Source organism: Hyaena hyaena, unplaced genomic scaffold (assembly GCF_003009895.1).
Source record: "Hyaena hyaena isolate Hyena2069 unplaced genomic scaffold, ASM300989v1 scaffold_192, whole genome shotgun sequence".
NCBI lineage: Eukaryota > Metazoa > Chordata > Mammalia > Carnivora > Hyaenidae > Hyaena > Hyaena hyaena.
In genome coordinates this window covers 847,685-862,573 of record NW_024080825.1, presented here as the reverse complement: position 1 = coordinate 862,573, position 14,889 = coordinate 847,685, and the positions used below count along the sequence as shown (strand labels likewise).

Below are 14,889 nucleotides of genomic sequence, written 5' to 3'. Positions count from 1 at the left end.
GGGTTTCCAAGCTACCACATTATGGGCTCCTTCAGGTTACTGGCTAGTTTGCTAGAAGCCAGAAGCGGGGGAAACAGGACTGCTGTAACTTCTGTGGAGCTTTGTGGCCTCAGATCTTGTAATTGAGAGTAAGTGGGGTGTGTGATTTCAGGCACAGGAAGAGACTGGAAAGAATACATTGAGGGGCACCTGGGTAGCTCAGTCGGTTAAGCATCTGACTTCAGCTCAGGTCATGATCTCACGGTTTGAGTTCACATGATGAGCCCTGCTTTCAGCACAGAGCCCGCTTCAGATCTACTGTTCCCCCACCTCCCCACCCCCTGCCGCTCCCCTGCTCACTCTCTTTCAAAAGTAAACATTAAAAAAAAAAAAATTGAACACATTGAACAGTTCAGGGCCCTACATCATCCACAGCCATTTGTTTAAGAGAAGCAGCTCTGGTTTCTAGGCTGATCTGCAGTGGGACAAATGGCTCTAACACTCCAGCTGTCTCTGCACCTTGGCCTAGAGGGCAGACACCAGTGTCTGCTCATGTGCTGACCTCCTGGTTTGGCAGATTGCTGAGTGGGTGTTTTTATTCCTCTGGGCCACTGCTGGCCGCCAACAGCAATGAGCACTGGGCCAGAGGGGAGTCCGTGCGCAACCACTGTGTAAGGGTTCGAGGGTAAATGGGCTCGAGGGCAAGTCTGTGCAGAAATGGTTTTTCTAAGTTCTAGGGACTGCCTGGGAAGAGCCCACCATATTCCCCTTCCTCCCCCCAACCCCAACCATGGCCAAGGTGTTCCTGTAGGGGAACATTCACGAAGCTGGTAGTTGGTCTCTCTTAGGAGTAAAGTTGCACCTGCTACAAAGCCAGCCTTCCACAGATCACTCCATTATTGCACTGGCACAGAGACAAAGGCACCAGTGCCAAGTGCCAGCTGGGAACACTGATTACGGGTGATGGGAAAGAATGCTTCTGTCCCTGGTGCATATGATGGCAATGCCGGAGAATGGATGTTTATGCATAAAACCCCCCTTGTTTTTGCCTAAATGCTTCCTTCTTTCATTTTGCCCTTAAAATCATACTAAATCTGGAGACAAAGAGTTTCTGCATTTATATATGAATAAAGAGTGTGCAGATTCAGAACTGGCTCCTCACAGGAAGTTATCTGTAGAGCTCTTTTCCCAAGAGCGAACTGTAGATTATTTGCTTGAAATTAATAATGGTTCATCAGCCATTCATTACACATGTAATTAGCCTGGGTAAAAACAGATGCCATTTCAATGTCCTTGACATCAATTTTTTCCACTCCAAGTTCTCACCCCACACTTTCTTGTTTTCCCTACTCAAGTCTGATAAACCCCCAAGTTCCAAAATGGGAACAGGTTGCATCCTTGGTGGGTCTGACTGGATGCAGGCAATACTTGGGTGTTCCCATCCATGGAGGCGAAGTTTTTTTTGTTTGTTTTTTTACAACTTTGGACTGCAGTTTCACTCATTGTACGTTCTAAACCCCCACCGAGGGTAGAACCAAGCTAGATAATGGCACTAGGTGGGAAGCAGGCACATTTTGAAGGGAACTGCAGAATTTCATGCTTCTGCTAACAGGGGATCAATCCTGAGCAGTCTTCTCAACTCTGCTGAGGGGTTGATAATCTAGTACAGAGAGGACAACACAGCACTCTGTGCAGGTCTTAAGAACTGAAATCTCACTCAGGACCATGAAAGTGGAACCTTAAAGAGACAGCAGGCAAAGGAACACAATATTCAGCTGTGCAGGCCCTGCCTAGATAGGAGCCCTGAGAAGAGGAACTCCTCTACAGGTGGCTCAAGAGCATCAAGCCTAATGAATCACAGGCACTCAAAGGCAGTGCTCTGGAGCCAGCGAGTGCAATGGGGAGCCTGGAAAGTTAGGGGGGATGGCAGTGCCACGGTCTTGTTAATATATCCCTGACAAGAGCCGGGGGCAGGACCCTCAGATCCAGTGAGGAAGCCCAATAATCCCAAAAGCCCCTGGCCTGCTTGGACCACTGGGCTGAAAGTGCAAGCTCTAAGGTGAGAACCTGACGTCCGCAGGGTAGAAACCTTGTTTTCCACCATACCCCTAGCACCACAGCTGGCACAGCAGGTGCTCAATAAATATTTGTCAAATAAGATGAATAAACACCATGAGCATGTCTAATGGTATTTGGAGAAAGAGCTCAGGGAAGTGCTCTCCCTCAGTAGGCAGGGGGACCCATCCTTCAGAAGATTCTTTTATTAAAACTGGGTGACATCAATAAGGGGACAGTACAAAAAAAATTTTGGTCCATGAAAAAAACATAATAATTCAGTTAATAAAAACAGTTATCTTCAACAGGGACACTATGTAGGAGTGCTGAGCTTCCTTCTCATGGTTCCAGCCCCCAAGGACAGAGGTTGTCCAGTGTCCCTGTGGGAAGAACCTTTTAAGGGAGAGGTGGGTTAATGGCAGGAAGGGGAAGATGGGGAGAAAATTCTGCTGTTCCCAGCGTGGAACAGGCAGGGATATGGGGCTGGAGGATGTGCTCGCAGGAGCCTGAGGACGGGGTGGGTGGGGAAGCAGGGGCTTTGTCAGTTCTGTGGGTTTAGAGCCCAGGCTGAACGGAATTCCCCCTCTGTGCCCAGCTGTCTCCCACCCAGCTATGTTGAGTCTGCGAGCCTGGAATATGCTAACTCGGGGTGATACAACCTGGAAGAAGAATCTGAGGCTCTCCTGGAAAGATGCAAAACCATCTCAGTTCCAAGGGGCCAAGATCACAAGGTCCTGCTGCTACCTGAGGGGTCTGAAGCTTTGAGGGCAGGGGCTGGGGAGTCACAATCCTGTGAGGCAGGGAGAGGGAAGAGTCACAAACCCAACTCAGAGCTATTCGCCAGCCCTAGGCGCTTTCACTCCTCAGTGCCCTAGAAGTCACCAGTGGGTGTCAACTGGGCAGACAGGGAACAGGAAGACAGGGATGGCCCAGGGCTTTTACCCGTTTGATTTCAGGCCTGTGTCTCCATGAAGGGATGGGGGAGGCAGGGTGGAGTGAATAAATGAGTCACACCTCTAAGCAACAGCAGGAAGGAACAGCCTCTGCTGGCAATGACAACACCCCAAGGTTAGATCCCTGGAGCTCTGACAGGGAAAGGCAAGATCCTCCTCACCCAAATGCCCTGAATTAGGACAGATCAGTAGGAGAGGAATCCTATAAAGAGCAGCTATAGGGAGTGTGCTGGGAGGGAGCAACAGTTACAGATCAAACTCCAATACTGATGTGGACCCCCTACGAGGGAGTAAGAGAAGCACTGAGATGGCAGGCCAATCTAGAGGGCTGCGGACTGACCTGGGGCTCAGGGGAGCCCAAGAACCAGGGTTCCTTTAGTGCTAGAGGGCAACAAGTGAAGGAGGAGTGTGCTCCAAACCTGTGGAGGGAAGGAAGGAAATTGGATTCTGTTATCAGGAGAGCAAAGATCAACTAGCTTATAGAGTGCCCCCAGGCCTGAGTCTCAGAGAAGGGGCTGAAGTTCCCAACTCCTGGGTCTCTGAAGGGCAGGATCAGTGTAGCCGGTCCCCTTGAAGACCACCTGGCCTTAGGCCCAATCCATTCAATGCACTGATTACCACTACAGGTTCTCTCTCTAATACTATCTAGAGGTCCTATGTAGACCAGGGGAGGGTAGAGGCACATGGGAACTTTGTGGGGCAAAGGGAAGCTGGGGGACAGGAAGGGATGGGATGGGAGAAGAGGGTAATAGGTGTCTTATGAGACAGAAATGTGAGACCCTCTTCATTCTGGTGTTGTCCTTGAACCAACAGCATCCCCTGGAAGGCCCCAAGCAAGACCAAGGCAGGTGTTATGAGGCAGGCAGCACAGGGCCCAAGTAAGAATCGGTGCAGCCGAATCAGGGCTGTGAGGGAGGCCCTATGTATTTCGGATTCCCAGGGCTTGTTCTAATTCTTGTCGTCTCTGCTGCACCTAGGGAGAAAATAGTGAAGGGAGCAGAAGATGAGACAAACCAGAAGCTGGTACCTAATACCACTGACCCCCACCAGGGGTTCAGACCCTTTGGTTTTCGTCAGTTTCCCATGCCCAGGCACCCACCTTGGAGTAGAAGTATCGGCACACAGCTTCCTGAGCCCAAGGCTGGAAGTAAAACTCAGCTCGGCGCTCTTCCTCTGGGTTACCCACCACATCAGTCATGGTCTGGGGGATACGTGAGGGGAAGAGAAGAGAAAAGACTTGCATCCCTCCCTCACACCCGTTATGGACTGAATTGTATCCCCCCCAAAATGTCAAAATCCTAACCCCCCAGTACCTGTGAATGCCACCTATTTGGAAGTAGGGTCTCTGCAGATGACCAAGTTAAGATGAGGTCATTAGGGTGGGCCTATTCCAACAATGACTGGTACCCTTACAAAAAGAGGGAACTTGGACACAGAGACAGACGTGCACAGAGGGAAGACGATGTGAAGACACATGGAGAACACCATCTGCACACCAAGAAGGCCTGAGGCTATCACAAGCTAGGTGAGCGGCCCGGAACAGGTTCTCCCGCACGGCCCTCAGAAGAGACCAGCCCTGCTGGTGCTACATCAGACGTCTAGCCTCCAGATAAAAATTCCTGGTGTCTAAGCCACCCGGTTGGGGTACTTTACTATGGCAGCCCTAGCAAATTACTGCCACCACGACCAAAGTCGCCTCCTGCCATCAAGTCATTGCCTTGTTCAGGGATCCTTTCTGGCACCTCTCTTCCCTTGTTCCTCTGCTCAGCCTCTAGAATCATAGTCACAGTCACCACAGGATAAGAGAACACTGAGAGAACATTTCACTCATTCAGTGCTCATTTCCACCTTCTTGTCTGAGCTTACAGTGCTCCCCTCTCTGAGAAATACCTCAAATCCCAAATTCACCATGGAGCACTCCCCAGCTACTCTAGCCTCATCCATCTCCCTTCTCCTTTGAATCACCTCATTGGTAGTGGTGAGTTCTGATAATATCTTACATGGTTTACAACTTTTTAAACCATACCAGTCTGTTCCCTTCCCCACAAAAGAAAATGACCTGGTCTGAAATAACCCTTTCTTTACTTTTGCTAAGAACTTCCTTGCTCCACCCTCCTCCTGCTTATCAAAATCTTCCATTCTGTACAATCTTCAGAGTGCTCAGAGTGCCTATTTACGGAAGGGATGCTGCCTGATTCATGAATCATTGAATTAAACCATTAGACCCTCAAATTTTAAATAAATAAATAAACAAATAAATCCTGTTAGCCTACTTTCTCCAAACAGAATGCAGACTGCTTGGAAAGGAGAGATCTAATTTTCCACTCTGCATCCCCTACAATATGGTACACAGTAACACCTCATAGTAGGTACTAGATAAACATTGATGGTTCTACCTCCAATGCCCTACTTGATTGCAAAATGGACCCTAGAACATGCTAAAGAAAACCTGGTCCTTCACTTCCCCCTCTGGCTCTTCTACCAGATGCTACAGAAATAAAGCAAATATGTGCCCCACTGACCTAAGTCCCTTTGTACCTTTCCCAGGTTCTTTACCTTGAGGTCCCGGCACTGGGACTGAAGCCAATCATTGATGAAACCCTGAGGGTCTCTGGCAAAGCTCAGCATGAACTCCCGTTGGGTCTTCAGCTGATTGATAGTTTCTATTGTCTCATGGATCTGAAAGAAGAGAAAGAAGCCCATAACATTTTTTTTTTATGTTTATTTTTGAGAGAGAGAATGGGTGGGGGAGGAGTAGAGAGAGAGGAAGATACAGAATCTGAAGCAGGCTCCAGGATCTGAGCTGTCAGCACAGAGGCCGATGCAGGGCTCGAACTCATGAACCAAAGACCATGACCTGATCCGAAGTTGGACACTTACTAACTGAGCCACCCAGGTGCCCCAAGCTCATAACATTTTCAAACTGGGAAATGCAAAGTTAAATGACAGACACTGACATCTCCATGTGCTTGCCACTCCCAACCTAGGTCCAGAGTGCTGCCCAGAGCTCTAACTGCTCCAGCACTCGGCATTCTTTCAGCAGGTGTGTACAGTTTTCCCTCAGGTCTCCACAGTGTCCACTACAGGGTAGATACATGGTGAATACTTAATCCACAGCAGAAATGGATCCAAAAACACTCAGCTAGAAAAGCAGTGGTACAGACAGCTCTCTCCAAAGCTATAGTCTGGGGGGTTTCTTCCTGCCCTTTCCTCATTCTCTATACTCTTCCTGGCACCTTCATTCATTAGCATATATTCCATTACCACTGAAAAGTTAGGGAGTCCTCAGTCGGCAGACCAGGGTCCATTTTCTAAACTCCAACCAATCCAACTGCCTGACTTCTCAAGGCACCTGAAACTCTCCAAAACGAAATTCACTACTTTTCCCCAATGCTCACTTCTCCTCCTGTACTCATTGCCAATCTGAATAAATACTACTATTCATCAAAGCTAAAAACCTGGCAGTCATGCCTCCTTTTCCCTCAAGCGTCATCCCACCATCCCCATCGCAACAGTATCCAAATCTCTTCAGTTACATTTAGGTGCCTCTCAGATCTGTCTACTTATTTTCATCCTTACTGTCAGTACCACAAGTTTAGGTCCTCAACACAGTTCACATGCGTTACTGTACTAGCCTCCTAACTGGGCTTCCTGCCTCCAGATTTAACCCTCTTAGAATTCACTCTCCACCTTCCTGCAGGTGATCATTCTAAATGCAAAAAACACATCACTTCCTCCGGTCTTTGGGACAAAATACAAACCGGTTTTCCCTGTATCAAAGCTTCTTCATGCCTAAGCTCCTGCTTCCCTATACAAGTTCTTTTCTCCAAACTTCCCATCCCGTAGCTAGCACCCTGAGATATATCTAGCACACGAAACAGCTTGTACTTCTTGAACACCAGGCTCACTCTCATCTTTCGACCTTTACATACCCTGTTCCCTCTTTCTGGAACGTCCTCTGCCTCCCACGCCCCTAAGCACCATGGTCTCTTCTCCCCTTTCCTTAACTCTTGTCCTTCAAGATATAGCTGGGGCATCAACTCTTCCAGGAAAGCTCCCTGTTCTCCTTTGTGCTCCTCAGAGCATTTTTGGCTTTACCTGCATGAACCATGTCTAATGAGGAGAGTAATAGAAAGGGCAACAGTTACCATTTGTTCAGCTCCAAACAGTACCAAGCACAGCACCTGGCATATATTAGGTGTTAATACATTCTGAATGAACACCAAGAGTCAAAAGACAGCCTAGAAGCTGTGACAGTAGGCTGATGGCACCCAAGCTACCCTGGGCAGGGGCCCCTACCTTATTGTCTAGAGTAGCAATCTCTTGCTGGCTGGCAGTAGACAGGAGAAAAGAATTCATCTGGGTCTTCAAAGTATCATCCACTTCCACATCAATGTCATAACAAGCGGTCTTTTTCTGATCATTCGGATCAACACTGGGGAGGAAACCAAAGGAGCCTGGTAAAGGGCTTGTCCCCTAAGACCTATTTACACAGGGTCAAGAAGAAGGCCCAAGAATGAAGAGTTTGACTACAAAAAGGCATAAGAGCACTTCCACGTGACAGAAATTTCCTGTACCTTCTTTGCAATGGCAGCTACTACATGGTGTTACATTTGATAAAGTCTCAAACTATACTTCAAGTGTGTGTGACCTATTATATCTAAACTTCAACAAAGTTGTTTTGCTTTTTAATCAATGGTAAAATTCAAATGGTACAAAAAAATATCCAGTGAAAACTAAGTTTCTCCCCCCCCAAAGGAAACCGCTACTATCTTATATATCTGTTAAACCAAAATTGACCTGAAAATAAATTCTAATAGAACACATACTAAAGTGCCTGGATGACTCAGCTGGGTAAGAGTCTGACTCTTGATTTCAGCTCCGGTCTTGATCTCAGGGTTGTAAGTTCAAGCCCTGTATTGGGCTCCCTGTGTTGGTGGGCATGGAGCCTACTCAGACAGACAGACACACATGCCATATAAAGTCAAGTAAAAAGTAGCTTAACCTTACACACAGGAACACAGGACAGATTAGCTTATGAACCAACACATAAGTTGGAAGAGTCACTATTGGCTAAGTGATGGTTCATATAAAGAAAAGAAGGCCTTTATTGGAATTAATATGGAGTAATGGAAAGAAAGCAGAGACTACAGCCAGCCACCTGCTGCTTTGAGGAGGAAAAAGAGCATTCCTTCACTCCTTAACTGCTGAGATGCCTTGCCCATCCATCTTTTGAACAAAAAAGTGGAAAGAGAGAACGGAATTGGGAGTCTCAGATTGGAATGTTTTACTATCCACCGAAGAGGTGGTAGCCCGTCAGCAATGAGCTGGTATTTGTCTAATGACTAATTCTCCAAAAGAGAAGGAAAAAAAAAAAGCCAATCTGTAGCAGCTTCTCATTTCTGTGGTTTAAATATTCTCAACGTGGTTGACTTTAAGCTCCTAACATTAGGTCACTGATCAAGGAGCTGGAATGTGCAGTAAGACATCGTAACACAGGTATCCCCTGCTTTTGGATTCATATTATGCCACTTTGCTTTTGTGAAAGGCCTACATTAGTCTTTCTGAAGAGGATTTTATTTATGAAAACAGGCAGAAAGCAAAAATAGCGTTCAGCATTTGTTTTGCAGCAGCATTATAGAGGCAGTACACACCCTGAGCAGCAGGTGACACCACCAGCCTCCTTCTCCGGGAACTGGCCTCAGCATCTCAGCACCAAGCTGCTCCAGCTTGGAATTGTATCTGTGAGCATGTGTGCTTTATTTCATCATATTTTGTGCAAAAGAGGTTATTGTGGGGGTCTGGGATGCTCAAAATCTTTTCCATAACAATTAACAGAAATCACTTTTTTGTTTTATGCCATTTCAGTTTATGGAAGTTTCCACAGGAACACTCACATTTTGGATAGCAGGGGAAACTGCCTAGTACTTCCATTACACATATGCAACAAATATAAATAACCTCAAAAACATAATACTAGTAAGATGTAATAAAATAATTGAGAAATGATGAGTTTTTTGAGTATATGTTATTCTCACTTTTACTATACTTTATTTAATGTTTATTTCTTTTGAGAGAGAGCACACACATATGAGTGGGGAAGGGGCAGAGAGGGGGGGAAGAGAGAATCCCAAGCAGGATCCACACTAAGTGCAGAGGCCGAGGCACGGCTTGATCCCAGGGCCAATCCCAGAACCGTGAGATCGTGACCTGAGCCAAAATCAAGAGTTGGACACTTAACGAAGCCACCCAGGTGCCCCACTCTAATGTATTAAATTATAAGTTTATATATAATTTAAATAACTGCTATTTGACAACCTGCTTCCTGAAAACTTAACAACTGTCTTATGCAAGTTGGTGCCAGCCCACTCCAGCACACTGCTGCCTCTCATACACATGCTTACCTGATAACATGATTAATGATGATGGGCTCTGGTGGCATAAGCAAGGCATGGAGCCGTTGAGGGATCTCTGAAAACTTCATACGTTGAGACTCAAAGATCTATGTGAAAGAAGAAAAGCAGCTAAGAAGTTGGCATTTTGAGCACAAAACTAATACTCTATTGGTCTTTGGCAAAAGAATGGCTCCTTTTCTTACCTGCTGGAGGTACTTGTCACAGATGACAAACTCCCGCTCATGAGGGTCCTGGAGCTTATGTGTCTTAATATATTGCCACAGTGCTTGGATGATCACTGGACGGGTCTGGGTGTGGATGCCCAGGAGCCGAGCCAGGCGAGGGTCTAATTTAAACTGGGGAGGCTGCAGAGAGCCAAAGAATACAGGGATGAATCTACTGAGCTGGGACTACATGCATTTTGGGGTGTTTTAGCAGGGTCATACATTCAAGCCATTTGACAAGCACTAATGTAGTGCTTTCTCTGGGACCAAAAAACACTAGGAGGAGCTCAGAGATGGCTAAGACTCCATCCCTATATCTAGGGAGCTTATAGTCTGGTGACAAATTACCCACAACTAGACTTAAACCTTTACATGTCAGGCTGCCGATGGGATGTGGCTGTGAAAGCTGGACCCCCTGACTTCACCACAGAATACCTGGTAGTCCAGCATCAGTAGGACAGTACACCGTACATTCACATCTCCTGGCCGCTTCACCTGGAAGCCATCCGTCTCCTGGGTAGTGGCGGTCCTGTGCCACTACAGAGAGGAAGATGTCAGGGGGAGCTCTCCCACAGGAAGAGCTGGGGTGGGAGGGAAGAGCTTCTGTAATGACTGAATATTCAACTTTGATTACTGAGGCTATTTGAAAAGAGCAATAGCATAAGACATTTTTTAAAACTACATAAAGCTCTGGGAATACTGTCTGTTTATAGCCCTTTGATTCTGTATAAGGTCACATTTAAATTAGCCTAAATTTTCATTGGTACTTTTATCCACAAAATGGATAACACATGTGTGCATAGTAAAACAACATACCTATCATTCCTTGAATACTTACTATGGACAAGAGACTTCTAAGATATTTATCTGGGATTATCTCATTTAATTTCCACAACAACCACATTAGATAGGCACAACTAAACCTATTTTACAGATGAGCAAACTAATGCTTAGAAGAGCAAAGTAACTTGCCCAAGGTCAAACAACCACTAAGTGGTGGCCCTGTGATTTGAGGTCTGGCATGTCTGATACTAAAGCCCATGTTCTTAGCCACTATACTCTACTGCTAAAGTCCAGTTAAATATATTTACAAATTTCTATTGATTCTATGACTTACTTCCCTTATTAGATGGTAAAGACCTTCCCATGTCTCTTAGTGGTTGAGGTTAAGGGGCTGCGGCTACACTGGCAAAGAAAGGAGCAGGTTAAGTTCATTTAGAGAGCTGGACTGTCTCATTCTGTTTTGACTCTACCCCAAAGAACACTGTCGCTAACACAGTCTTCAGAACATTGTGTAACCAAGTATTATAACAAAGGATTTTTAATGATGTGGAACGTGAACCTAAGCAGGGACCAAAAGAAAGTCCCAGATCTATCTATAGAGGTAATCCTGCAAGGACTTGAACTCTATTAGTTAACCCCCTTAATTACAGCACCTGCTATCAGGAAAAAGTATGAGTAGTGTGGATAACTACATCTCACCATTATTAACAAGCAAGATGCAGAGATGGCCTGGGATGTATAAGAGGCCTCTATTAGAATTTCCCTTGAGGCAGCAATCAGGATAACATTAAAAGGTGGGACAAGTCAGACTGCAAGAGCTCTTGGGTCCAAACAGTACCAGAACTAAACAGCTAGTGCCACCTGGAGGTCAATGTACCAACTGCAATGGTAGTACTGGATACTGGGGGGTTAGCCTCTCTTGATACCTCCCCCTCACCCTAAACATTAAAGTTTGGCTTCCACACTCATCATCCTCCAGTCATGGAGTCAAAGCCTACAGGACAGAACTACTCACTTCTACCAGATGGTTGTCTGGCCCATAGAGGTCTTTGTCCAGTTCAATCACCAAGGACTTAAAAAAGGAAGAGAATTTCCTCTTTTGTTTGGTGGCATCATATTTGGACAAGGCTGACTAGAGGAGAGAGAGGAGAGGTCATGTTAGAAAAGACCAGAAGAAATTCTTCATGACAAGAATCCCATAAAAAAAGTAACCCACAACAGTGGGGTAGAAAAACCCTCAAAAATGTCTTCTGAATCTCTCTCAGGAGATGACAAAGCAGGTGTCTGTAGGTATTAAGCTAGTCAGGGTAGCCACAGAACCCTGAAGAAGCAGCCTATAACATGTACAGGGTCACTGACCTACCCACCTCATCTCCCTTAGGGAAATGAGGCAAGTTAAGTCAAACCATTGCCCATAACAAAGCGAGTCTGAACAGAGAAAAGTCTGACTCTAGAGGGGAAATGAATCACAGGCAATAAGCAGCCAGAACAAAAACAGCTTTATTTGGATGGAATGATACCACCAGCAGATGGACTGGACCTATATAGAGAAGGAAGCTCTGACACAGAGCCCCGGTTCTCCTTCAAAAATGCATTCTAATTAGCTTGCTTATGAATAGCTAAAAACAGACCGTCAGAGAGTATAAGGGAATAAAAGGTGAGCTTCCCCAAGGAGCTTCTGGGATGGGAAGTATGAGGCTAACACTTGTCAGCTGATATTCCCCATGAAGCAAAGAAAACTATCCCACTCAAACTATGAAAGGTCTCCAGTGAAAATTGGGAAGGCAGAGATACCACAGTGGGAATCAAGGACCTCAAGGACTCAAAGAGGAAAGCATGTCTTCAAGTGCTAAGTGCAAAGTCACTTGATTTTAAAGCAACAAAAAACAAAAACTGAATAACCTGCAGAGGCAAAGTCCAACGGCCAGCACCATCAGGAGGAAGGTAAACAACAAATCAAATCCCAGAACAATAAGGTTCTCCATATGATACCACAGCGAGGGCCAAGCTGTGGGAGCCAGACACAAAGCACCATTGTCTTTTAGTGCAGGGAACACAGTGACACTCTCCCTGCTGTTCCCAACCGGAGCTGTGAGCACCAGTCAAGATTCCTGCCGACCAGACAACACTGTTTGCTCCCGGCAGCTCCCACCCTAGATGTCAACCACAGTGGACTTTGAACTCACATCCTCCAGGAGCCGTCCTTCTACCCGAAGCTCCCAGGAAGCCACCGTCCCTTCCCCATCCTCGGCATCTGACTTAGCCGGATTGAAAGTGTTAGAAATGAAAATTCGCAGCTTCCGTTTTTGCTGAGGAAAGCAGAAACAGGACCAATGACGGGGCTTCAGTGGTTTGATATTTAAGACAAGAATCTCCCCAACCCCCCAGATTACTCCTAACAGACTGGCTTACTATCTACCCAGTCCCTGGGCTGGGGGGATAGAGATTCCATCTAGAAGAATACAGTCCACTGGCCTGAGTGCATGTGCATACGCTAGGATGGCAAATAGACAAAGTCATGCAAGGTGCCAGGTTCCCAGAGGGGCAGAGGAGTTACAACAAAACAGGGACAGGGTATATTTCTGGTGCAAGAGATATCAAAAGCCCCTCCCCCTCTGCTGTTCAGTTCTAATGTAATTCTCAGTTCGTAGGCGGGTGGGAGAGATATAATTTAAATGCCAAGGAGAGCCGTGCTGCGCCTTTGATTTCCCATCCTAAGCCTATGGAAGGTTCCCGAGTCCTTTCCTTTGGCGCTCTGCCTAGCACTCTCCTGCATTACCTTGATGGGACGTTTCAAGGCCTCCTGGATATCTAGCCGTTTCCTCATGATAGTCTGGTCCAGCTTCCTTTCAAAAGCCAAGAGATCCATATAGGCCTGGGATTCTGGTACTAGTTCACGAATCTTAGGAACAAAAAGGTATTGTTGAGATCTAGAGCTGACCATCTCTATTTCCAAACTCAGCACATCCTCAAGATCTACATCCTGGACTCACCCTTTGAGGTAGAATTTTGTCAGCCATCTTCTTTTTCTTTGCACTGTTTGGAATAAATACTGTTATCAGGTTGGGATGGAACTAGCCAGAACATGAAGACAGACTGGTCAGCATCTCCATTTGTAGGAAAATGAAGGGACTGCAAAGCGTCTCTCAAATCAAAGACACTCCGCCTACCCCAACCCCCACCCATGTGAGGCATTCTGAAGAATGAGCACCCATCTGACACAGCACCACCACTTCTGGATTCAGGTTCTCCCACCACCTGTGTCCTCACGGGCTCCCTCCCCCCTTCCCTCCCTCCCCTACCCCAGGGTCATCTTACTTGTGGTTTCGATTTTGGACCGCCTGCTGCTGGACCTGCTGTATCTGCTGAGGCGCAGGTCTCTTGCGGGACTGGTCCATCCCTGACTGGGCCAGGCCAGGTCGGACTGAAGGGTTCCCCCCATAGCCAGGGGGTCCCATGGAAGGTCCCTGAGGTGTCATTCGGCTGCCTGGCAGCATACCTGGTCTCTACAGAGAGGAGAGGACCCAGAGATGTCATGACTTCCCTACTAACCCCACCAAGAAAGAGAAAGTGAGAGATGCCTGAGTTCTTTCAATGAAACAGGCTGGGGTGGGGTGGAACACAATGGGGAGAGCCCTGTTTCTGAAATCCAAATAACTGGAGGTTCCTGTACTCCAGTTGCAGTTTTATAGGAGAATGTAGCCCCCAAGCTAAAAGATAGCCAGATTATACTTAAATTCTTCCCAGTCTATTTTGTATCTGACACGTTGGGCATCTTCTTCTCTAAGTCCCACGTTTACTCAACTGGTACTGCGAACTATCGTCTCCTTAGAAGCTGACCTCAATTTGCTAGCTACACCTTCTGTGTTCCTCTGGGCACTAGAGCTGCCCTAGCCCTTCTGCACTCCAGTTCCCACATGCCCACCTTTGGCCCCACTTCATCCACGCTGTTTCTGTACCCTGACTCCCCAACGGAAACAATGCTCCCAGGAGAAGGTGAGGATGCTAACCGCCTCCCTTCTCTTCCTCCGCACTGCCTCCCCTCACCCCCGCTCAGGGTCCAAATCCCTCCCAGGAGAGTCCCTCCTACTTCTCCCCCACCCCTGTCACTCCCAGGCCCCCGCTCGGCCCCGCCCCCAGCCCGCGCGCCCCTCCTCCTGCCCCACTCACCGGATAGGCCGCTCCGGGCATCGGGGAGCGGTACAGCCCTTGACCCGGCGCCGGGCCCATTCGCACGGGAGGCCCCGGAGTCCCGCCTGGGCCCAGGGCAGCCGCCGCGCCCGCACCCCCTGAGGCTCCGGCGCCGCCGCTGGGAGCCACAGACTGGAAACCCGCCCGGGCCGCCATCTTCCCCGGAGCCGCCGCTGCAGCTGCACAAAGAACCGGAACCGGAACTCCCCCCGCCCCCCTCGCGCCCCCCGCGCGCCCGCCTGTCCGCCCGGCCGGCCGGCCGGCACGGGAGGCTCAGGGCAGCGAGACTGTGGGCTAGAGGGGGGAGAC

At 47.6% G+C, this 14,889-nt stretch overlaps 1 protein-coding gene across 5 annotated transcripts; it reads right to left on the bottom strand.

The window, feature by feature from the left end:
- Positions 1–2,225: 2,225 nt before the first annotated feature.
- SMARCD1 (SWI/SNF related, matrix associated, actin dependent regulator of chromatin, subfamily d, member 1) lies at positions 2,226–14,888 on the bottom strand. 5 transcript variants are annotated; one of them, XR_005530077.1, is made up of 15 exons: positions 14,560–14,888; positions 13,708–13,895; positions 13,383–13,425; positions 13,169–13,291; positions 12,576–12,698; positions 11,405–11,521; positions 10,042–10,143; positions 9,586–9,747; positions 9,392–9,489; positions 7,287–7,422; positions 5,544–5,666; positions 4,087–4,188; positions 3,767–3,960; positions 3,328–3,406; positions 2,226–2,824 (listed from the first exon to the last, which is right to left on the bottom strand). XR_005530077.1 is itself a non-coding variant. In XM_039241381.1 (13 exons), exons 1-13 carry the CDS (start codon positions 14,734–14,736, stop codon positions 3,907–3,909), a joined length of 1,548 nt encoding a protein of 515 aa, XP_039097312.1. In that variant the 5' UTR covers positions 14,737–14,888; the 3' UTR covers positions 2,226–3,906. The 5 variants fall into 5 exon arrangements, 1 of the variants encoding a protein (XP_039097312.1); XR_005530075.1 differs by having other exon boundaries at positions 2,977–3,960; XR_005530076.1 differs by having other exon boundaries at positions 3,328–3,960.
- Between the last annotated feature and the right edge of the window lies 1 nt (position 14,889).

What these genes read in the sequence shown, in the direction of transcription:
- SMARCD1 (XM_039241381.1), bottom strand. Translation starts at nt 14,736, where the DNA reads ATGGCGGCCCGGGCGGGTTTCCAGTCTGTGGCTCCCAGCGGCGGCGCC. An exon ending in TGCCCGGAGCGGCCTATCCG is followed by an intron (nt 13,896 to 14,559) that starts GTGAGTGGGGCA and finishes TCCTCTCTGTAG; the next exon opens with AGACCAGGTATGCTGCCAGG. An exon ending in ACAAAATTCTACCTCAAAGG is followed by an intron (nt 13,292 to 13,382) that starts GTGAGTCCAGGA and finishes TTTGTTCCTAAG; the next exon opens with ATTCGTGAACTAGTACCAGA.